The sequence below is a fragment of the Rhinatrema bivittatum genome, chromosome 1 (assembly GCF_901001135.1).
Source record: "Rhinatrema bivittatum chromosome 1, aRhiBiv1.1, whole genome shotgun sequence".
Lineage (NCBI taxonomy): Eukaryota > Metazoa > Chordata > Amphibia > Gymnophiona > Rhinatrematidae > Rhinatrema > Rhinatrema bivittatum.
The window spans coordinates 419,159,487-419,183,743 of NC_042615.1; the positions used below are offsets into that span (position 1 = coordinate 419,159,487).

Genomic DNA, 24,257 nt, shown 5'->3' on the forward strand with positions numbered 1-24,257 from the left:
CTGTCTGACTTCACTGGGGTGTGTAGCTCAGACGGGGGCTGTCACTGTTCGTCCAGTTCCAGTATACTTGCTCCACCTGTGTCTGTACTCGCTCACCTCCCCTGGGGCCTGTCTTGGGGCTCCTCCCTGAGTCGCCTCATGGGCCAAGGGCTCACTCTCTCCCAGGAGCAAATGATCGCACCTCCGTGTCCCTCCTCAGGGCCCGCAGGGTATGTTCATAACAGTATCTGAAAGCCATGAGCTTGATGAGCCTGTGCCTGTGGTAGGCGTGAATTTTCTGGACAAATTTTTCCAATGTGTCCGGCCTAACTTTTACCAGAGATTTTTTCTATAATTTCTTGGATACATTTTTTAAATTTTTTGTCTGGCCTAAACTTTTACCAGAAAATTTTCTCAAGTTTGCTGGACTTATGTTACCTGTTTTTTTAGCAGAATTTAAAAAAAATATTTCTGGACTTGTGTCTCCTGGTTTTTTGCAGAAATTATTTCTTCAAGTTTCTGGACTCATGTCTACTGGTTTTTCAGAAATGTTTTCTCCAAGTTCTGACTCTCGTTTCTCGTTTTTAAACAATTTTTGTCTACTTCTTGGACTCACGTTTCCTGTTCTTAAGCAGGATTTTTCCTTCAAATTCTTGAACTTAATTTTTCTGTTTTCACTCAGAATTGTGTACTAACTCGCTTGTCTTGTTTCAGTATGTCTGGATTCCACGACCCACAGGAGGTGCCTGCATCCAGACTTCTTCAAGCTCAGTCCAGTCCTGGAACCTTCTTGACCTGCAGGAGGTGCCTGCCACGGTTCCTAGGACCATCTCAGTTCCTCCCACTGCGATGTTACTCTTCTCCCTGGGGTTCATATGACTTGCAGGAGATGCCTGCGCCCAGGTTTCTGCATCCAGTATTGTTTGACCCTCTCGTCGAGTACCTTCAAGCTTCAAAGAGGATACTCTACAGCACTTCAGGTCCCTGGGGTTACACGACCTGCAAGAGGGGCCTGCACCCTAGACCTGGTTCCATTTCATCTTGCTCACCTCGCTCCTTGCTGGTGTAGTTACTAGCCCTGGACTTCTCTCCAGTCTTAGAAGTTCACCTTTGAGACCTTATCTCCTTGATTTCAACATGGCTTGTTGCCTTGGATCCTCAGCTATGATCCTGTGTTGCTCTGTACAAGTGGAGATTTCAACCTCTCCTTCCAGATGGACTTCTCTCAAGTGCTGCCTGGATCCTCTTCTCCGTTCTCTGCATGTTCTGCTCCCCGCGTGGTCCGCAACCAGCCTTCCAGGGTATGTAGGGCGCGCAGCAGGACAGGGTGATCTGTGACCCTGTCCACGTCAGGCTGTGTAGGGAGCTCTGAGGGACAACACCTTCCAACTCCAGAGTCTCGTCTCGTCCAAGTCTCCAAGAGTTTTGTCTCGTCCAAGTCTCCAAGAATCGTATCTCTTCCAAATCTCCAAGAGTCTCGTCTCGTCCAAGTCTCCAAGAGTCTCATCTCGTCCAAGTCTCCAAGACTCTCATTTCATCCAAATCTCCAAGAGTCTTGTCTTGTCCAAGTCTCAAAGTCTCATCTCGTCCAAGTCTCCAAGAGTCTTGTCTCGTCCAAGTCTCCAAGAGTCCTTGTTTCTTCTATGTACTCTGATTCTTTTCTTGTTTCCAGGATCCGGAGTCTCCTGTTCCAGGTCCTGGTCTCTTTGTTCCCAGCCCTCTTCCTCTGTCTGACTTCACTGGGGCATGTAGCTCAGCAGGAGGCTGTCCCTGTTCGTCCAGTTCCAGTATACTTGCTCCGCCCATGTCTGCACTCGCTCACCTCCCTTGGGGCCTGTCTTGGGGCTCTTCCCTGAGTTGCCTCATGGGCCAAGGGCTCACTCTCTCCTGGGAGAAGACAATCACGCCTCCGCATCCCTCCTCAGGGTCTACATGGCACGTTCGTAACACTAAGAAAACTAAAAAGTCATGGGATAGGAGGCAATGTCCTTCTGTGGATTACAAACTGTTAAAAGACAGGAAACAGAGAGTAGGATTAAATGGTCAATTTTCTCAGTGGAAAAGGGTAAACAGTGGAGTGATTCAGGGATCTGTACTTGGACCGGTGCTTTTCAATATATTTATAAATGATCTGGAAAGGAATTCAACGAGTGAGGTTATCAAATTTGTGGATGATACAAAATTATTCAGAGTAGTTAAATCACAAGCAGATTTTGATACATTACAGGAGGAACTTGTAAGACTGGAGGATTGGGCATCAAAATGGCAGCCAGAGTGACTCACTGCTCACTTGATTAACAAATGTTGGTACCTATTCAAACCAAATCACACTACCTCAACACCTTTCCAAGGTGAGTAACTGAACTGAACTTTTCAACCTTTTTACTTAGGTATACACTGCTCCTAGCTTATTTCTAGCTTCTGGCTACTTTTTTTGTGGTTTTTTTAAAAAATACAAATACTCAGTTCTGCTTACTAGCTGCCTTACAGACTTTTAAAAATAAACACACTACCTCCTGCTTACTAGCTGCCTTACAGACTTTTAAAAATAAACACACTACCTACTGCTTACTAACTGCCTTATTGACTATTTAAAAATACAAACAGTCTAACTTGTTTATTCACTGCTTTACTGATTATTAAAAGCACAAACACACTAAATAATATTCCCAAATAGTTAACTTTGCCCCAATACTTTTAAAAAGGACAATGTCCCAAGCAAAAACTTACTGATTCTTTTCAGCCACCAGCAAGGTGATCCTCTCCTCTCAGTGCTTATTGTGTGCATTAAGGTGTTTTTCGCATGCATAATACAATTTGATAAATGACCTTGTAAGTTTGGTTGTGGCGTAGAGTTGCCCTACAGTTAATAGGATAAACCTATCAGCTAACTTTAACATAGTCGGTTATATTCAATAGTGCAAGTGACTTATGAGGAGAGGTTGAAGAACCTAAATATGTATACCCTGGAGGAGAGGAGATATGGGGACATATGATCCAGACCTTCAGATACCTGAAAGTTTAATGATGCACAATTGACAAACCTTCCTCGTTGGAAAGAAATCAGTAGAATTAGGAGCCACGAAACAAAATTACAGGGAGTATGATTCATAACCAACGTCAGGAAATATCTCTTCACAGAGAGGGTAGTGGATGCCTGGAATGCTCTTCCAGAGGAGGTGGTGAAGACAAAAACAGTGAAAGATTTCAAAGGGGTATGGGATAAATACTGTGGATCCATAAAGGCTAGAGGATGGAAATGAGGAAATGAGTGCATGGGGGTAACTTGCTGGTGTAGCAGTTACTACCCTTAACCAATAAGCCTTCATAATGTTGATGCAACTCCATTATTGCTCTCTGCTTTAACGGCAGGGGGGGAAGAGGAAAAGGAGAATTAGTTTCAGAGAGCAACCAACAAGGACATTGAATTTTATGATCTGGGAAAACAAATAAGCATGGAGGTAACTTGCTGATGTGGCTATTACTACCCTTAACCAATAAGCCTTATACTTTTGATGCAACTTCAACATTGCTCTCTACTTCAACAGCAAGAGGTAATGGGGAATTGGTCTCAGACAGCAACCAACAAGGGCTTTGACTTTGACATTTTGGGAAACTAAGTATGGGGGTGACTTGTATGGCGTGGCAGATGCTTCCATAGGCTTGCTGGGCAGACTGGATGGACCATTTGGTCCTTTTCTGCCATCATTTCTATGTTTCTATGAATATACCTCCAAAGTTATTCAGTAAGATTCTCCCAGCCTAGGTAGCCTTGACAGGGTAGTTGTATTAGTAGAGGAGTAAGCAACTTCAGTCCTGGAGTGTCGCAAACAGATCTAGTTTTCTGGACATCCACAATGAATTTGCATGATATAGCTTTGCATACAATGGATGCAGTGCATGCAAATTCACCTCATACATATTCATTCTGGATATCATGAAAACCAAACCTGTTTGCAGCACTCCAGGACCAGAATTGCCAGCCCTGCATTAGGATCTGTTAAGGTTTCACTTCTCTTCTCTGTCCAATTCCTGTTCTACAGACATGTCATTCCATGTTTCATCTAAACGTGCTATGTTGATACTAATGACATTCATCTTAAGATTTGCTTGATCCTGCCAGATCCTGTATGACTTCTCCCAGGAAATTATTTTTCTCTGGGACCTCCACAGTACTGCAAGATCTTACTCTCAAATTTTAAAACAAAGGCCCCTACCTCCTAAACATTTTTCCCTGAGACACAAGGACGCCCGTTTCAAAGCAATTTGCGCATAGACTTTTAGCTGCATTCCAGAGGAGTTATTCCCAAGGGCGTTTGTAGGTCAGGTAGAGGAAAATAATGTGCATAGATTGCATTTTCAATTCTGTGCACATTTATATTCCATGAAGAAATTATATGCAGAAAAGGCAGGTGGAAATGTCCTGCAACACTTTTTCAAGGGAAAGCATATGTGGACTTTCTCTTTGAAAACTAGTACAAAGTCCACAAGTAAAAAGTACACGTGGACTTTGTCCCATTGTGGACAGCTTGAAAATCGCCCCTAAAATGGAAAAAAAAAACATTTAGAATGTAAGCTACTGTTAGCATTTGTTTCTTTAGTGGTCCAGCTTTGTCACTGAGGCTTTTACTGGGTAACAGAGTTCTGATCACTAAAGCACCTTAGCAGATAAGATGCAAAGAAAAAACTGATGAATTCTTATTGTGTTTTCTCTTCTCCCTATAGGGGTGCTGTGGTGAACCAGGAAGACCTGTACCAGGCTTTGGTCAGTGGTCAGATTGCAGCTGCTGGCCTGGATGTCACAGTCCCGGAGCCATTGCCTGTAGATCACCCTCTTTTTAAACTGAAAAACTGTGGTGAGTGGCTTTCTCTTGATCAGCTACAGCTTCAGACCTTAATGTCTACACTAAAAGCTATGTATAGTACTGCAACCTCAAACCATAGTCATTATAATTTAACATATTAATATGTTCCATTATCCTAAGTCATGTAGAAGGAGGCGATTGGATAAAGAGATTGAACACATCCACATTTGGCTCTGGCACATCTCCCATTGAAAGTATTTGGATGTTTTCATTGATAATTATGGAAGAAATTTTGCACAGGAGCAAATATTTGATAAAACTGAACCAAAATATCCTTCTACTAATAGGCAAGAATGTGTCCTTCTGTTTATAAATTGACTCTAAGATCAAAACAGAGAATACAAAGAATACAACAGAGAATACAAAGAATACAACAGAGAATACAAAGTGAAAATACACAATAAGGAATCCTGTTTCAAGGCCCCCATAGGAGTACCTCAGGGATCCTCCTTATCTCCTACCTTGTTCAACATATACTTACGCCCACTGTGCCACCTTCTAACGGACCTCAATCTCAAACACCTTATTTATGCAGACGATGTACAGATAGTGATTCCCCTTAAAGAATCACTAGGCAAAACACTTGAATACTGGGAATCTTGCCAATCAAAAATCAATGACCTCCTCACCAGCTTAAATCTCATCCTAAACTCCGCCAAAACCGAACTAATTCTCATTACTCCTGAAAACAATAATCATCACTCTCATACTTCAAACATCCCCCTATCTTCTCAAGTCAGAGATCTAGGAGCCATTATTGACAACAATCTGAACCTGAAAGCTTTTATAAACCGCACCACCAAGGAGTGCTTTTATAAACTACAGGTATTAAAAAGAATTAAGCCTCTATTCCACTTTCAAGATTTCAGAACCATACTTCAAGCAATAATCTTCGCAAAATTAGATTATTGCAATGCCATACTCCTGGGACTTCCATCCTCATACACCAAACCACTGTAGATGGTACAAAACACAGCAGCCAGAATCCTTACAAATTCCAAAAGAAGAGACCACATCTCACCCATCTTAAAAAATCTTCACTGGCTCCCCGTCCAAGCCAGAATCCTCTACAAAACTATCACCATCATCTACAAGTCAATCCATCACTACACCTCCCTGGAACTTCAATATCCGCTCAGCCTTCATATCTCTCAAAGACCAATCAGAGAAGTATACCGAGGATACCTTCAGATACCGAACACAAAATCCACACGAAACACAACAGCAAGAGACCGGGCTTTCTCAACAGCCGGACCCTCACTTTGGAACTCCATCCCCACTGATCTGCGACTAGAACCCTGCCTACCAACTTTCCACAAAAGATTAAAGACCTGGCTTTTTAAACAAGCCTTCCCGGACAACTCATAACCATCACCTGCTACTGTAACAATGTTACTGTAAATATTCATTAAGTTATTATTATTAAGTTATTAAGTAATTATCTCTTTACAAATCTTTACGCCCCACCGTTCCTCTTTTTTCTCTCTCCCAGTTATCTTACCCCTGTTTTTGTAACTGCTTCCCTTGCACAAGTTTAGTTCTACTGTTCTATGCACCCCTTGTTTCTATGTAAACCAGCATGATGTGACTTGTTCATGAATGCCGGTATATAAAAAACCTAAATAAAGAAATAAATAAATAAATAAATAAAACACCAAAAACACAAGGGCCTTTGCATGAGGTTACAATTAAAACCTGTTGGTTGATGTGTATTCATTTTCACCTGCCACAATAGAACTATGTGTTTTAATTTATCTGCCTAGCATGACCAATCGATATAGACGGAACAGAGAATTTTGCAAATAAATAAATATATATCCAAATATATAAAAGCAGATGTTTTGCATGGTAGGATAGTGGGAGGGATATAACCTAATGCCAGATGCTCTGTTATTGCTATTGGTTCCGTTGTCTGCTAAGTCATTTACATCCAGAGCCCCTGGTCTCCCAAAATTCCATGACTGTGGGAAGGGCTGCAAAATCCTGCCCTGGCCACAGAATTGCCCAATCCCAGAAAAATCCCCATGGAATCACAGGAAACTAGCATGAGTGACATGGACTATATTCCTCCCTTGCTGAGATCACTCCTCCACAATGATCCATCAACAAGAAGAGGAAGAGAGCGACTGTGCTTCATGCTATGTCTGCCTCTTCCTGCCTCCCAGCTGAGCCCCAACTTTTACAGTCTGGTGTACTGATACGTAGATATTAGGCAAATAGTACAGGACTGCTTCTACAGCCAAGCTCAAAAGCATAGCACATTAAAGCAGCATTGTCTGAATTATCATGAAAGCTGCCCACCCCATAAAAATGTTACTAGCATTAATTTTGTTATGAGTTTGACAGTTGCGTGGTGTTTATTTATTTATATATTTAGTGCTTTTTTATACCGGCATTCATGATACAATCATATCATGTCGGTTTACAAGGAACCGGGGTACAAAAACCTTAAACATTAACGTAGCGAGAGAGGCAAAAGTTACAATGAAACAGGGGTAATGGAACTGGGGGAAGAAGAAGACAAAGCAGAAAGTAACTCAATGACCATAACAATTATTTACAGTGTGCTGAATGTTCAGTAATGATAGCTATGGCGGATCTGTGAATTTAGGGAAAGGCTTGTCTAAATAACCAAGTCTTAAGCCTTTTTCTAAATGTCAACAGGCAGGGTTCTTGTCTGAGTTCAGGGGGAATAGCATTCCATATGGTTGGTCCCGCTGTAGAGAAGGCCCGTTCTCTGGTGGCTAGATGATGGGTGGATTTGATTGGGGGGGGCATGCAGGGATCCTCTGTAGGCTTCTCTGATAGGTCTGGACGAGAAGGCCGCAGGCGAGCGGACACGCCGCCGAGAACCATCGGGAACCAGATCAAAGCCTGCCCCGCCACCTTCAAGGCCCGACTTCACCGCCCTCAAGACCTGCCGACTCCCATGCAGGACGCGTCCGGCCGAAGACCCAGCGGACACCCAAGTGGCTACCAAAGCCCACCGTGACCGGCACGGACCATCCCAAGGCCTTCCTGATCGCCGCTGAAGTGCCACTGAACCAAAGGAGTGCCGAGGACAGCCCCCTCCTGACATCAGAGGAGGCGCCGGGTGAGTGATTTAAATCTCACCTCACCCCAGGCACCCTCCTCTAACTTGGGAAGGCCGCAGGCGAGTGGACACGCCGCCGAGAACCATCGGGGACCAGATCAAGGCCTGCCCCCACCGCCCTCAAGGCCCGACGCCACCGCACTCAAGGTCTGACACCGCTGCACTCAAGGCCCGATGCCACCGCACTCAAGGCCCAACCCCACCGCCCTCAAGGCCCGCCGACTCCCATGCAGGCCGCGTCCGGCCGAAGACCCAGCGGACACCCATGCGGCTACCAACGCCCACCATGACCGGCACGGACCATCCCGAGGCCTACCTGATCGCTGCTGGAGCGCCACTGAACCGAAGGAGCGCTGAGGACAGCCCCCTCCTGACATCAGAGGAGGCGCCGGGTGAGTGATTTAAATCTCACCTCACCCCAGGCGCCGCGCACCATGCGGCGTGCACTAAAGGAGCACAACCAAAAGAGCAGGCCCCTTTATGCGCCCCTTCACGCTGCCCATTCCACACTGCCACTACTCCCCTCAACCGGACATGCAGCCCTAGCACAGGATAACCCTGACAAACCACCACACCAACAAAAAGTCAGCAAACAGCAAAAACAACCAGCAAACGATACAACGGACTCAGCCACAAATTCCCAAAGCTCTCCCATTCTTCGAACGAGACCGCCCTACATCAATAAACATGCACTCATTCCTATTTAACCCAACCCTACCATTCTACCAAAACATCACGAAGAAAGAACAACACTACTCCAAAAGACCTTGCTTCCTGACAAAAGTCCCAACCCAAAACAACTCATACCTCACAGCTCTAACATTCCTCACACTCACACTAATCAACGCACAATCAATCACAAAAAAACTACCAATAATACATGACCTCCTAATAGACAAGCACCCTGATCTCCTCTGAATCACTGAATCATGACTCAAAGCCACCGACACAGTGCTTATCAACCAGCTACCCACAAAAAACCTACAACATATTCTCACTCCCCAGACTGAAGAAAAAAGGCGGTGGCCTGCTCTTCATTTCATCAAAGAAACTCAAGCTTAAACTTCACCACACCAACATTTCCCCACCACTCGAAGCAGGACTCTTCAAATCAAAGAAAATACAAATCCTCCTCATCTACTCCCCCCAAGGTCACCTTAAACATAATCTATCCCCACTAATAGAAACCATTGCCAACAACATTGACATGAACGTCCCAGCAATAGTGCTGGGAGACTTCAACATACACATGGACAGAACTCCACCTACAGCCACCTGCCAACTCCTCGGATGCAATGAATGCAATTGGATTCCAACAAATAATAAAAATCCCCACCCCCAAAGCAGGCCACATACTCGACCTCATTTTCACAAATGAAAAAATCGCAAAACACACAACGCCAACACAACGACCATTCCATGGTCAGATCACAAACTAATGCAAACCAACCTACATCTGAAAAATCACCCAAGAGGTTAAGAAGCCAATCAACTAATTGAATTCAACAAGCCATGCACCAGCGAAGACCTAATCGAAACACTTCCAGACTCCTTGATGTGTAGGCGGCCTCGAAAGGCCTTGCATTCTATTACATTAGGGGTGTTTTAGTGTGCCCTTGGGCCTCAGCCCAACCCCAGACAGATCCAGGACTGAACTGAGGGTTGGCGATGTGTCCCATGATGGCAGAGACACGGTCTTACCCTCTGCCGGGCCTGCAAGCTACCAGCACCAACAACAAGATGATGTTGGTAGGTGAACGGTCCTCCGGCCGTTCTGAGCCCTTTCGGACCTGCCGCTTGGATCAGCATGGAGCAGCAGGCCAGCCTGAGGATGAGGGCAGACTCGAAGACATGACACCAAGGCTGAAGTGAAGGCATGACACCAAGGCTGTTGAAGACATGACACCAAGGCTGATGCAACAGCATCAGAGACGATATGAGAAGCTGAGAAGGAAGACATTGGCACTGTCTCTCAGGGTGCCCTACTCAGCCCACCTTCACAGGCAGACCCAATGAGCTGGTCGCGGACCACACTGTCCCACTACATGCCCTACACAGCCCAAAGAGGCTGGTCACGGACCACGAGGAGAGCAGAACGAGCGCAGGAGAGGATCCAGTCGAGGAGGGACTTCAACGACGAAGCCAATGTCATCCAAAGCATCACAAAGGCTGGCAGGACAAGACAGCTCAGGAGCACAGGACATCAGTCCACTGCCGGCATCTCCCAAGACGGAGAAGCGTCACCTGAAGATCCACGGCCGGCAGAACAGAAGGCTCCAGAGCAAGAACAAACACCAAGGAGGGCTGGAACACTAGGAAGCGATACACCAGGAGAAGAGACACCAGGACACCTGGACGGGGACCTCAGGCAACGAAGACTTGGCATGACACAGATGTGACGAGACGAGGAGCTCCACGGAGAAGACAAAGGACCTGTCGGAGCACTGGACATCAGGAGCTTCCAGAGACAAAGTAACTCTGATGCAAGTCAATGAGGAAATGCAGAAACAGCCCTTTTATAGGGCTGGCACAGGAAACAGTCAGAAGGTGGAGCCCAGGGCATATCCGGCCATGGGCCCTTTAAATCTAGAAGAAAGGCACGGCCACATGCCTAGAGGAAGTAGAAAGCTGTGCAGAACTGTGGACAATGGTTCTGCACTGATGTCAACATCGAGGACACGCAGGGCTGGGCCTGGACGCAGGCCCCGACAACAGCAGCGGCTCCAGCCACTGCAGGAGGCCCCGAGGGCAGCTCCAGCCACCAATCCAGGCCGGGGCCTGCGGCCTCCAGCCACGAAGGTGACGATGAAGGTGGCGGCTGTTCCCGCCGCGAAGATGGCAGGAAGTCCGTGGCTCCAGCCACGGTGAAGAGGACCATGAAGGGCGGCCTCCGGGCCGCAAAAGGTAACACAGTCCATGGCTCCGGCCGCATGGGAAGGCCTGATGGGCGGCCTCTGGGCCGCGAGAGGAACTTGAGTCCACGGCTCCGGCCGCGAGGGAGGCCCAACATTGGCGGCGACCAGCCTCGTCGGGAAGGCAGCAGCACGGAGGTAAGGAGCCTGCTCGCGGGGACACCTGCGGACAGGGTTCATAACACTCCCTCAAGTCCCTAAACACAACAGACACCAACTCCGCCATAACCCCATGGCTCAACATCAACGCTGAAGTCACCAAAATCAAATGCCCAATCATCAAGAAAGAACTCAAACCTTCCACCAAACACAATGCACCATGGTACACCCCTGAACTGAGAAAGACCAAACTTCTGCTAAGACGAGCTGAAAAGAAATGGAGACAAAATCCCACCCCCAGCTAAAAGACAGCTACAAGACTATACTATACATCTACCAGACTGATATCGACACAGCCAAGTGTAACTACTATGCCGTCAAAATCGACAAATACCAACACAATCCAAGAATCCTTTTCACTTATGTCAACGAACTCACTCAACCAATCCAAAACTCAATCACAACAACCAAGCCAACACACACCAACACACACCAGCGACCACCTGGCATAATTCTTCAATAACACAATCCTAAATCTACTTGCAAAAAACCCCATCCCAAATTTTGAGGTCACCACAGATCCACACACAAACAGCAACAAATGGACACACTTCGACAACATTGCATCAACTGAAATTAAATCCATCATACAAAACATGAACCCTGCAGCCCATCCCATCGACCCAATTCCTATAAAATTCCTTAAACAAATACCGAGCCACATTGCCAAACCAATTGCATCCATAATCAACCTATCACTTGAACAAGGCACCTTCCCCAAAAACCCAAAATGCACCATCATCAAGCTGATACTCAAAAAACCACATCTTGATGAAACTGAACTAGCAAATTTCAGACCAATATCGAACATACCCTTCTTAGCCAAGATCCTTGAAAAAATTGCAAACCAAGAACTCGTTGACCACCTGGACTCCCACAACATCCTCTTCCCCACAGAACACGGCTTCAGAACCTCCCTCAGCACTGAAATACTATTACTCTCCCTATCAGACACTATCCTCAAAGGACTCGACTGCAACACCTCCTACTTACTCATCCTCCTTGACATATCAGCCGCATTTGATACCGTCAACCAGAAAACGTTACTACACAGACTACAAGAAATCGGACCACAAGACACAACTCTCAGATGGTTCGAATCCTATCTATCAAACAGGTCATACAAAGTCAAATTCAACGACACCGAGACTGGGTAGATGGACTCTCTACCTAGGTAGAGAGTCCATCAAGCTAGGTTGAGAGAACATTGCACAAATCTCATCTTTGAGTGAGTTTCCTCACTCTGAGGGTCATCAATTCTTCACAAGAGAGCACTGTTCTGTTCGTACGTCTCACTTTGAATGTCAAGTGGCCCCTAACCCCTACAATAATACCTAAACCTCACCTCGAGTTACTAGATGGGCCTCCCATAGAGATATAAGTACCTATCTAGTGTTGGGGCATTATGGCTAGGTGCTCTCTCTCTCTCTCTCTCTCATAAATCAGGATTAAAGCCATGCACCACTTTTTCAAATTTGCATCACACCATATGTTATGGTGCTTTGCACATGCGATAAACCCTTAATGAATGCAAAAACGCCTTATAGTATTTTGATAAATGACCCCCTTAGTTTCTTCTTTTTTTCCTTTTTTGAACTATTGATAATTTCCTTGATGTCAGAATTGTTTTGACTGAATTTGTTGAAATTTGAATTAAAAAAAGGGGAAAGAGAGGAAAAAAGGACTGGAAAATTTTGTAAGAACTTGGGTGCCCAACAAAAAGCTTTAGGAGTCAGGGGAAAACTCCACCATGCTTGGCCCAACATATTTTTATCTTTTTTTTTAATTTATACTTATTAACTTTCTCATACATTTTACAATGAAAAAGAAAATAGGCAATTTTGGATTCCATAGCAATAAATCTCAAAGAGAATAGGAAAATAAAAACCATATACATTTCCAATAATTAAGTCCACATTATTGGGAAGCCATAACTTTAAAGAAAATTATTAAGACCACAGTCATAACTCTTTATGAACATATGGAGACTCTTTCTTAACAACCAGTATTCAATTTATCCATACTAGCTAATTACAATACCCTCATCCACCTTTAGCCATCAGAAATACTTCCAGGTGAGAAGGTTCAAGGAATACAAACTTGTTTTTTTGTAGTGTAATAATACAATTACAAGGAAATTTGAGTGAGAATGTGGCCCCTAGGGCCAATACTCTCTGCCTCATCAAAAGAAATTGTTTCCTTCTCAGCTGTGTTCCTTGACACATCCGGGAAAACCTGGACTAATTTACCACAGAACCGGCAGGACCGGGGGCATGGTGGCAGTCCAGAGGTGGGATCGGGGGTGTGGTGGTGGTGGCACAGGGGCGGGGCTGGGGACGTGGAGGCGGGGCTGGGGGTGGTTCCAAGTCCTCCGGCACAGCGGCTGTGCCAGAGGTTCGCTCGCCAGCAGCTGGCCAGCACGCGCAAGTTATGCACAAATAAGGTGGGGGGGGGGGGGATTTAGTTAGGGCCAGGGGGTGGGTTAGATAGGGGAAGGGAGGGAAAGATGGGGGGGATCAAAAAAAAAGTTCCCTGCAAGGCCGCTCCGATTTCGGAGCGGCCTTGGAGGGAACAGGGAAAGCCATCGGGGCTCCCTTTGGGCTCGGCGTGCGCAAGGTGCACAAGTGTGCACCCCCTTGCGCGCACCGAGCCCGGATTTTATAACATGCGCGTGGCTGCATGTGCATGTTATAAAATCAGGCATAGATTTGTGTGCGCTGGGTTGTGCGCACAAATCTATGCCCGCGCATAAGTTTTAAAATCTGGCCCATATTTTTCACAGGTATACAGCTAAATGTTTACAAAAAACTGTCTAGTCCATTTCAATATTTAATCCATATAGTACAAATCAGGGAATACCATTTCTGTTCACATTTCACCTATTCAGCATTTTGGTCCTCACCTCACTAATATGCATCAACTCAACTTATTGCAAAACTCCTCAAATGTATGGTTAAGTACATAGCAACATCACAATAGAGGGGCTCTTAATACAACTCTTGCACTTAATCAGTCTAGCTTTTAAACTTTTAAACTTATAGTTGTCTTTCCCTCATAACCTAGATCACAAGAGCAAATGATCATGTAAACTAAACCCAAAGAGTAACAATTAATTAAATATTTCAAACCGATCACCTGCTGAGACAGTGGGGCTTTCTAGCAATCCAAACTATGAGTGGGGACATAAAACGCATGATCCGCATTGGAAATTCCAACCCTGTACAATTTCAGTTCAATTCTAGTTCACTCGGTGTAGAAGATACCACTACATCCTTGATGTTCTTACCTCTCAATAATGAATTTACAAGAAGGTCTTGAAATACTTCATGAAGATGCAAAGCATGCCAGTGTCTTCTGATAATGGCTCTCACTTCATTACCCATTATGGAAAAAACAAATGAACACACTAGGTCATGGGTGGCCCATTCCAATGCTTAAGAGCCACAAACAGGCCTGTTTTTCAGGATGTCTACAATGAATATGCATGAGATTCATTGTGAATATCCTGAAAACCTGGCCTCTTTGTGGCTCTTGGGGACCGGAGTGGGCCACCTCTGCACTAGGTTACCTTGTGTCTGACTCCTTGCCACTGATTGCTTCAAAAGGTCTTTACTCACATGAAGTATATATTTAAAAGCTCTCCTAAAACACCTATCAGGGCTAAGTGAAAGTAGCAGATATCTTTCCCTGTGAAAATCAGTCTCTGCTGCGAGAGTGTTCAGTCCTCTTGGGCATGTTCAGGAATTTTGTTTAGCCCACTTAGAAACAGGAAATGTGGTTCAGTATGCCTATACACATGAGAGCTGTGTGAGGAGCAGTAGAATGAGGCTGGTGTGAGTAGGTGGATTTTCTGGACAAGAGGGTGTGTGAGATCATGATCGTCAGGGGAAGTGATGAGAAAACAGTACGGTCCTTACCTCCTTGAAAACAATGTTAGGTCAGCTGGGATAGAAAGAAAGGCTCGGTGTTCTCTTTAAAGCTTGGTGTGTTTTCCTGCTTCTTACTTTAGCTTTGCGCTTTTGTGAGAGTTTTGTTGAGACCAGCCAGTAGAGTTTTCAGGATATCTGCAATTAATATGCATGGGATACATTTAGATGTAGCAGTGGCTATTTTCTAAGTCAACTTGATTAATAGCAGGTAATGGACTTATCCTCCAAGAACTTATCCAAACCTTTTTTAAACCCGGCTCCACTAAATGCACTAACCACATCCCCTGGCAACAAATTCCAGAGCTTAATTGTGTGTTGAGTGAAAAAGAATTTTCTCCGATTAGATTTAAATGTGCCACATGCTAACTTCATGGAGTGCCCCCTAGTCCTTCAATTATCTGAAAGAGTAATAACTGATTCACATTTACCCATTCTAAACCTCTCATGATTTTAAACACCTCTATCATATCCCCCCTCAGCCATCTCATCTCCAAGCTGAACAGCCCTATCCTCTTTAGTATTTCCTAATAGGGGAGCAGTCACATCCCCTTTATCATTTTGGTCGCCCTTTTCTGTACCTTCTCCATTGCAACTATATCTTTCTTGAGATGTGGCAACCAGAACTGTACACAGTACACAGTACACAGAGGCATTATGACATCCTCTGTTTTATCCACCATTCCCTTCCTAATAATCCCTAACATTCTGTTTGCTTTTTTGACTGCCACAGCACACTGAGCCGACAATTTCAAAGTATTAGCCACTATGACGCTTAGATCTCTTTCCTGGGTGGTTGCTCCTAATATGGAACCTAACTTCATGTAACTACAGCATGAGTTATTTTTCCCTATATGCATAAACTTGCACTTATCCACATTAAATTTCATCTGCCATTTGGATGCCCAATTTTCCAGTCTCACAATCCTCCTGCAATTAATCACAATCTGCTTGTGATTTAACTACTCTGAATAATTTTGCATCAGCTGCAAATATGATTACCTCACTTGTATTCCTTTCCAGATCATTTATAAATATATTGAAAAGCACGGGTCCTAGTACAGATCCCTGAGGCACTCCACTGTAAAGCCTTTTCCACTGAGAAAATTGTCCATTTAATCCTACTCTCTGTTTCCTGTCTTTTAGCCAGTTTGTAATCCACGAAAGGACATCACCACCTATCCCATGACTTTTTACTTTTCTTACAAGCCTCTCTTGAGAAACTTTGTCAAACGCCTTCTGAAAATCCAAATACATTACATCTACCGGTTCATCTTTATCCACATGTTTATTAACCCTGTTATCGCCGCGGTCGCCGCGTCAGCGACCGGGCTCCTACCTCCTCAGCTGGGTCCGGGGGTCTGCCGCAAGCCGCGGGAGCCAGGGCCGGCCTGGCCGCATGGCGGTGATCCTCCCTCGTGGAGGACGCTGCCGAGCTCGGGAGATGGCTCCGCCCCCGAAGGGGAACGCGCGCGCGCGAGGGGCCGGCTTTTGACAGTCCAGCACCCGGATGTGCTGAACCGCCCCCTCTCTGACGTCAGCACCGGCGGGGAATTTAAGTCGCCTTCACTCCTTCCTACTTTGCCTTGCAACGAGTTCACTTCGGTGGATTAGTTGCTGCTCCAGGTGCCCCTGTTTCTGCTTGTCAGTCTCAGCATTCCAGTTTCCAGTTTCCTGTTGCCTGCTTTGATCCCGGATTGTCTTCTCGCTTCTGATTCCTGCTGCCTGCCTTGACCACGGATTGTTTCTTCGCTTCTGATTCCTGCTGCCTGCCTTGACCACGGATTGTTTTCTCGCTCCAGTCTCCAGCTGCCTGCCTTGTTCACGGTGCGTCTCTCTCTCCTGCCTTCACGCCTGTTCCAGTTCCGGTCCGGGCCTTCCACGCCAGTCCTCGCCTAAGTCCCAGCGGTCCGGGTCCCTACGGGCTCCTCCTGGGGGGACCTCGGACTTCCAGGGTGAAGCCACCTAAGTCCTAGCGACCCGGGCGTTCACAGCTCCTCTGGGGGCGTCACGGGTTTCCAGGCGAAGGTTCATCTACGGCTGTGCGTGTCTGCCTCCCGACCACTTCCCAGCAGGGGTCGGCCCAAGGATCCACTTTCGGATTTCAACAGTTTGCAAGGCCATGGATCCGGCAGACCTCGCCGGCTTACAGGCCATCCCGGGTCTGGCTCAGCGTCTGGTCCAGCAACAGCAAGTGTTAGACTCCCTGGCCGCCACCGTGGAACATTTGGCTATGCGCCTGGACGCCGAACCTCAGGCTCCGGTTTCGGTACCTGTACCCGCACCAGTTCCAGTGGTAACACTCCATTCGCCCACGCAGCTTCCGGCTCCGTCCAGATATTCCGGAGATGCCAAGGCTTGCCGCGGTTTTTTAAACCAATGTTTCGTGCGTTTTGCTCTCCTGCCCAATCAGTTCCCATCGGATGGCGTCAAAGTGGCCTATATCTTTTCGCTCCTGGATGGGCGGGCATTGAATTGGGCATCTCCCATGTGGGAGAAGAATGATCCAGCATTGAGTAATTTAAGTCGATTTGTGGAGGATTTCAAGGCAGCCTTCGATGAACCTGCACGCCTGACCTCTGCGACCTCTGAACTGCTCCAGCTCCGGCAGGGCTCGCGGCCTCTTGCAGATTATGCTTTGGAGTTTCGCACGCTCGCCCTAGAAGTAGGCTGGCAAGATGATGCTCTCCGAGGCGTGTTCCTGGAGGGTCTGGCAGCCCGGATCAAGGACGAGTTAGCGGCCCGCGACCTGCCGGAGGACCTTAAAGACCTCATCGACTTGGCAGGACGCATTGACCGTCGGCTTCAACAAAGAGCTAAGGAGGGGCGTCCTTCCCGACGATTGCCCTCATTCTCTTCTGTGCCCTCCAGGTCAGCGAACTCGGGGTCTCGGGGCCCCAACGCTCCGACTGACACTCCCACGGAGGAGCCCATGCAACTTGGGAGGTCTTCTTTGTCACCCGAGGAGAGGCAGCGTCGTCGCGACCTGAGGCTGTGCCTGTACTGTGGCGGTAAAGGTCATTTCCTTGCACAATGCAAGGAACGGGCGGAAAACACCCGCGCCTAGGGGTTCGAGAGGAGTGCTCCCTAGGCTGTCTCCATGCAGCTCCTCAATGTACTGTACCAGTGACCTTGAGATATCCCGGTGGTTCTTTTCAGATCCAGGCCCTCATCGACTCCGGGGCTGGAGGGAACTTTATTACAAAGGAATTGGTACAACAGCTTCAACTCGCCACACAGCTTCGAGAACCCCCCTTAAGGGTTACTTCGATTCAGGGCACACCCCTGTCTGGTCGTATTTCCACGGTTACCACACCACTTATTCTTCAGACTGGCTTGTTTCATACCGAGAAGATTTCATTTTTGATTCTGGAAAGATCGGTACACCCGGTGGTTCTTGGCTTACCCTGGCTTCAGCAACATTCGCCTGAGATCCGCTGGAAGGATTTCCAGATCACCCGATGGAGCTCCAAATGTTTCCACTCTTGCATTCAACCTACGAAGGGACAACAGATTCTGCTGGCAAATACCGGACTCTTATTACCGTCTCCATATGCAGACTTCGTAGATGTGTTTTCCAAAGAGAAAGCGGAACTGTTACCACAGCATCGACCTTTCGATTGCGCTATCGACCTGCTTCCAGGCTCCACCCCTCCTCGTGGAAGAGTATACCCCTTGTCTCAGCCTGAGACTCGGGCTATGTCAGATTATATTGCCGAAAATCTTGCGAAGGGGTTCATCCGGCCTTCAAAGTCTCCCGCAGGGGCGGGTTTCTTTTTTGTTGCCAAGAAGGATGGTACCTTGAGGCCGTGTATAGATTACCGCGGACTCAATGCCATTACGAGGAAGAATCGCTACCCACTTCCTTTAATTCCTGAGTTATTGGACAGACTTCAAGGAGCCCGAGTTTTCACGAAGCTGGATCTCCGAGGGGCGTACAATTTGGTCCGTATCCGTCCCGGGGATGAATGGAAGACGGCGTTCAATACCCGGGACGGGCATTATGAATACCTTGTGATGCCATTCGGCTTGTGTAATGCTCCCGCCGTGTTTCAACACTTAATGAATGAGGTTCTTCGGGATTTACTGCACTCATGCGTAATCGTGTATTTAGACGACGTCCTCATTCACTCTCCTGATCTGGTCTCCCACCGGCAACACGTTAGGCAAGTCCTCCAGATCTTGCGGGATATATTGCCGAAAATCTTGCGAAGGGGTTCATCCGGCCTTCAAAGTCTCCCGCAGGGGCGGGTTTCTTTTTTGTTGCCAAGAAGGATGGTACCTTGAGGCCGTGTATAGATTACCGCGGACTCAATGCCATTACGAGGAAGAATCGCTACCCACTTCCTTTAATTCCTGAGTTATTGGACAGACTTCAAGGAGCCCGAGTTTTCACGAAGCTGGATCTCCGAGGGGCGTACAATTTGGTCCGTATCCGTCCCGGGGATGAATGGAAGACGGCGTTCAATACCCGGGACGGGCATTATGAATACCTTGTGATGCCATTCGGCTTGTGTAATGCTCCCGCCGTGTTTCAACACTTAATGAATGAGGTTCTTCGGGATTTACTGCACTCATGCGTAATCGTGTATTTAGACGACGTCCTCATTCACTCTCCTGATCTGGTCTCCCACCGGCAACACGTTAGGCAAGTCCTCCAGATCTTGCGGGATCATCAGTTATACGCAAAGTTTGAGAAATGTCTCTTTGAACAAGAGGCCTTGCCCTTTTTAGGGTATATTGTCTCTGCGACTGGATTCCGTATGGATCCCAGCAAAGTGTCCGCCATCAGGAAATGGCCCCGGCCGGTGGGTCTAAAGGCTCTACAACGTTTCCTAGGATTTGCAAACTTCTACCGACACTTCATTCCTCAGTATTCCCGATTGGTGGCGCCCCTAACCGCTCTAACCAGAAAGGGTGCGGACCTTCGAGTATGGCCTCAAGAGGCTTGTAGAGCCTTTGAAGATTTAAAAGAGGCATTTCTCCAGGACACCTGTTTACGACATCCAGACCCGACTCGGCCTTTCTTCGTTGAGGTGGACGCCTCTAGTATGGCCGTAGGGGCAGTCCTGTCTCAGAACTCTAGTGCCGGTCATCTCCTACCCTGCTCCTACTTTTCCAAGAAGTTCTCTCCAGCTGAGGGCAACTACGGGATAGGGGACAAGGAATTACTAGCAATTAAATTGGCGCTGGAGGAATGGAGACAATGGCTGGAAGGGTCTCTTCATCCGGTGACCATTTACACGGATCACAAAAATTTAGAGTTCCTGAATCAAGCCCAACGCCTAAATCCCAGGCAAGCGCGTTGGTCGCTTTTTTTTAATCGCTTTGATTTCGTTTTGAAATATCGTCCAGCCTCAAAGAACGTTCGGGCGGATGCCTTGTCCCGTTGCGAAGTAAAGGAAGAAAAAGAAGAGGTTCCACAGCATATCATCGATCCTGCCAGGATCCAGGTAGCCAGTATCACTGTATCTGCTCTTGGGCGAGTAGTGGTGGCCCGCAGAGATCGCAAAAAAGTTCTCGTCTGGGCTCACGACTCCCTCTCCGGAGGTCACGCCGGAAGAGAAAGGACTCTCGATCTACTAAATCGCTACTATTGGTGGCCCAAGATACGACAAGATGTACGGTTATATGTAGATTCCTGCCCGGTCTGTGCAAGACAGAAACCTCTCAATGGCCAACCCTGGGGTCTTCTGCAACCACTGCCCATACCCACGGAGCCGTGGTCCCATATCGCCACGGATTTTGTGGTGGATTTGCCGGTATCTGAGGGTAACTCGGTAATATGGGTTACCGTGGACCGCTTCTCAAAAATGATTCATCTCGTTCCTCTGCCTAAATTACCTTCAGCACCAGAGCTAGCGCTACTATTCACACAGCACATCTTTCGGCCCCATGGTCTCCCGCAGAGTATTGTATCGGACAGAGGGCCACAGTTTACTGCCCGTTTCTGGCGTGCTCTTTGCAAAAAGTTTGGGGTGCAACTGAATTTGTCCACAGCGTTCCATCCGCAGAGTAATGGACAAACTGAACGCATGAACCGGTCGCTAAAAACTTTCCTTCGAAGTTTCATCTCCGAGAGAGGGACTAACTGGGTTTCCCTGCTACCTTGGGCCGAGTTAGCCTACAACAATCATACTCATGCAGCTACTGGACAAACCCCCTTCCAGATAGTATTTGGTCACCATCCGAGGCCTCCTGTACCTGTTCCTATCTCTGTTCCTTCGCCAGCCGCTCAGACTGTTGCCCGTCAGTTCCATCAGCAATGGAGAATAATTCAACAGAGACTTGTCACCGCCTCGGAGAAATCCCAACGGAGTGCCAATCGCCACCGACGGCCAGCCCCAGTGTTTCTACCTGGCACCAAGGTATGGTTGAGTACCAGAAACCTCCAGTTGCCTAACCGAACTCGTAAGTTGGCACCTAGGTACTGCGGTCCCTTTCAAATAGCAGAACGTATTGGACTAGTTTCTTACCGGCTTCGCCTTCCCTCTTCTCTCCGCATACATAACGTGTTCCACGTTTCCCTGCTGAAGCCTGTGATACTCTCACGGTTCCATCGTCCAACTACGGATGCCCTATCTTCTTCCTCTGAGGATCCTACTTACCGAGTACGGGAAGTCCTGGATACCCGCTTCCACGGCCGTCGTTGGGAATACCTCTTGGCTTGGGAGGGTTGTGGTCCCGAGGAGAATTCTTGGGAGCCGGCTCGGAACATCTTGGACAAGTCACTGCTACACCAATTTCATATGGACAATCCCGGAAAGCCAGGGCCTCTGCGGAGGGGGCGTAAGAAGGGGGGTACTGTTATCGCCGCGGTCGCCGCGTCAGCGACCGGGCTCCTACCTCCTCAGCTGGGTCCGGGGGTCTGCTGCAAGCCGCGGGAGCCAGGGCCGGCCTGGCCGCATGGCGGTGATCCTCCCTCGTGGAGGACGCTGCCGAGCTCGGGAGATGGCTCCGCCCCCGAAGGGGAACGCGCGCGCGCGAGGGGCCGGCTTTTGACAGTCCAGCACCCGGATGTGCTGAACCGCCCCCTCTCTGACGTCAGCACCGGCGGGGAATTTAAGTCGCCTTCACTCCTTCCTACTTTGCCTTGCAACGAGTTCACTTCGGTGGATTAGTTGCTGCTCCAGGTGCCCCTGTTTCTGCTTGTCAGTCTCAGCATTCCAGTTTCCAGTTTCCTGTTGCCTGCTTTGATCCCGGATTGTCTTCTCGCTTCTGATTCCTGCTGCCTGCCTTGACCACGGATTGTTTCTTCGCTTCTGATTCCTGCTGCCTGCCTTGACCACGGATTGTTTTCTCGCTCCAGTCTCCAGCTGCCTGCCTTGTTCACGGTGCGTCTCTCTCTCCTGCCTTCACGCCTGTTCCAGTTCCGGTCCGGGCCTTCCACGCCAGTCCTCGCCTAAGTCCCAGCGGTCCGGGTCCCTACGGGCTCCTCCTGGGGGGACCTCGGACTTCCAGGGTGAAGCCACCTAAGTCCTAGCGACCCGGGCGTTCACAGCTCCTCTGGGGGCGTCACGGGTTTCCAGGCGAAGGTTCATCTACGGCTGTGCGTGTCTGCCTCCCGACCACTTCCCAGCAGGGGTCGGCCCAAGGATCCACTTTCGGATTTCAACAAACCCCTTCAAAAAAGTGAAGCAGATTTGTGAGGCAAGACTTCCCTTGGGTAAAGCCATGCTGACTTTGCTCCGTTAAACCATGTCTTTCTATATGCTCTGTGATTGTGATTTTTAGAACATTTTCCACTATTTTTCCTGGCACACATACTTTCTCTTTGAAAATTGGTGTATTTTTGCAGGATATTACAATATTATCTGCTTACTATGCAGCAGAGAAATGTATAATACCCTAATATATGAATTATTTTTTTAAGTAGAAGGAAATAATTTGTTTCTAAAAATACATTCTTGTAAGAGATTTTTTTTAACTTTATTAAGTTTTATTTCATAACATGAGATAAGATAAGAAGCAATGATATATAATAAGAAAATACATTTTAAAGCCAAACCAAATACTAGAAATGAATCACAAGTCTTCATTTTTTAAAAAGAACTAGGGGGAGATACAAGAAAAGAAAAAGAAAAAAAGACAATTCCTGTCACATGCTGACCAAGCATAGCCCACCAGCCCAGAAAAATAACCTAATTTACCTGTGTCTTATCCATTAAGAAAATTTCCAGATGAAGAGGATCAACAAAACCAAACCTATGTCTCTGAAACACCACCTCACATTTGCAGGGAAATTTCAGATAAAAGGAAGCACCAATGTGAAAAACACATTGTTTTAAGATGAAGAAATTGCTTCCTTCTTACTTGATTTTCCTGGGAAATGTCTGGGAATATCTGAATTTTCTGACCACAAAATAAACTACTTTTATATCTAAAGTACTGTTGAAAAACAAGATCTTTATCAGAATCAGGTAGATAAGAAAACCCCAAAAGGTAAATTTGAAGAAAATGCGACATATCCGTGCTGTCAAAGGGAGCAAGTTCAGGGGAGCCCTCTTCTAAATTAGGAAGCTTTTTAAAACTAGGCATATAGTAACAATTAGAAAGTAGAAAACTTTTTTTTAGAGAACTACAAAACTTTTACCACATACATATCTTTTAAGAACTCTACAGCAGACAGAATTCTTTTTTGGGAAAATTCAAGAAACAAAGGTTCTTCGACCTTATTCTAATTTCCAAAAGTTTTTGCTTATAGCTCAGATTGTCTTTGATTGCAGCAGTAGCACTAGATTGCAGCATGTTAATAGCCGCTGAATAAGTTGAGACCTATGTCTCTAAATTTTCAGTTGTTTGAACCAAATCCGAAAGGTTAGCTGAAGCACCAGAGATTTTTTTGATCATCCACTCTGGATTAATTAGTTACCATGCTGTGAGAAATTTTTTTGTATGATATGTTATAGCTGATTACTTTGACAATCTGTTTCCTTCCCTTATTTATCCAGTAGGTTGTTTTGAATTGGGGATGGTTACTTTTTGTTTCTTTTGTATTGAATATTTTTTATGTATCCCATTACACAATTTGTATTATGTAAAGTTTCTCAGTAACAATGCTATCTTAGTCATAGTATGGCAACTTGGAGATAGTGCAAAAAGGGTGAATGTGGCACAAAAAATTCTGCAGCCCATCAAGATCCCAGTATAATCTTGCTGCATTATAGTATTACTGTGAGGATAATTTGTTATGTATATTTTCATTGCATGTTTGTCACAGTTATCATGAAATCCAGGGAAAAATCTTGAATTTAATAGAAAGGCAGCAGGGATCTTCTATTACCCCTCTTCTTCTAGCTCCATGTCAGTGCTGTTTCCAAAA

At 46.7% G+C, this 24,257-nt stretch overlaps 1 protein-coding gene across 1 annotated transcript in view; it reads left to right on the forward strand.

The window, feature by feature from the left end:
• LOC115092267 (glyoxylate reductase/hydroxypyruvate reductase-like) overlaps positions 1 to 24,257 on the forward strand; it is a 154,509-nt gene that overhangs the window by 127,890 nt on the left and 2,362 nt on the right. The window contains exon 8 of the mRNA XM_029603014.1: positions 4,705 to 4,835. Within this exon, the coding sequence (XP_029458874.1) occupies positions 4,705 to 4,835 (131 nt within the window). The remainder of the gene's footprint in view (positions 1 to 4,704; positions 4,836 to 24,257) is intronic.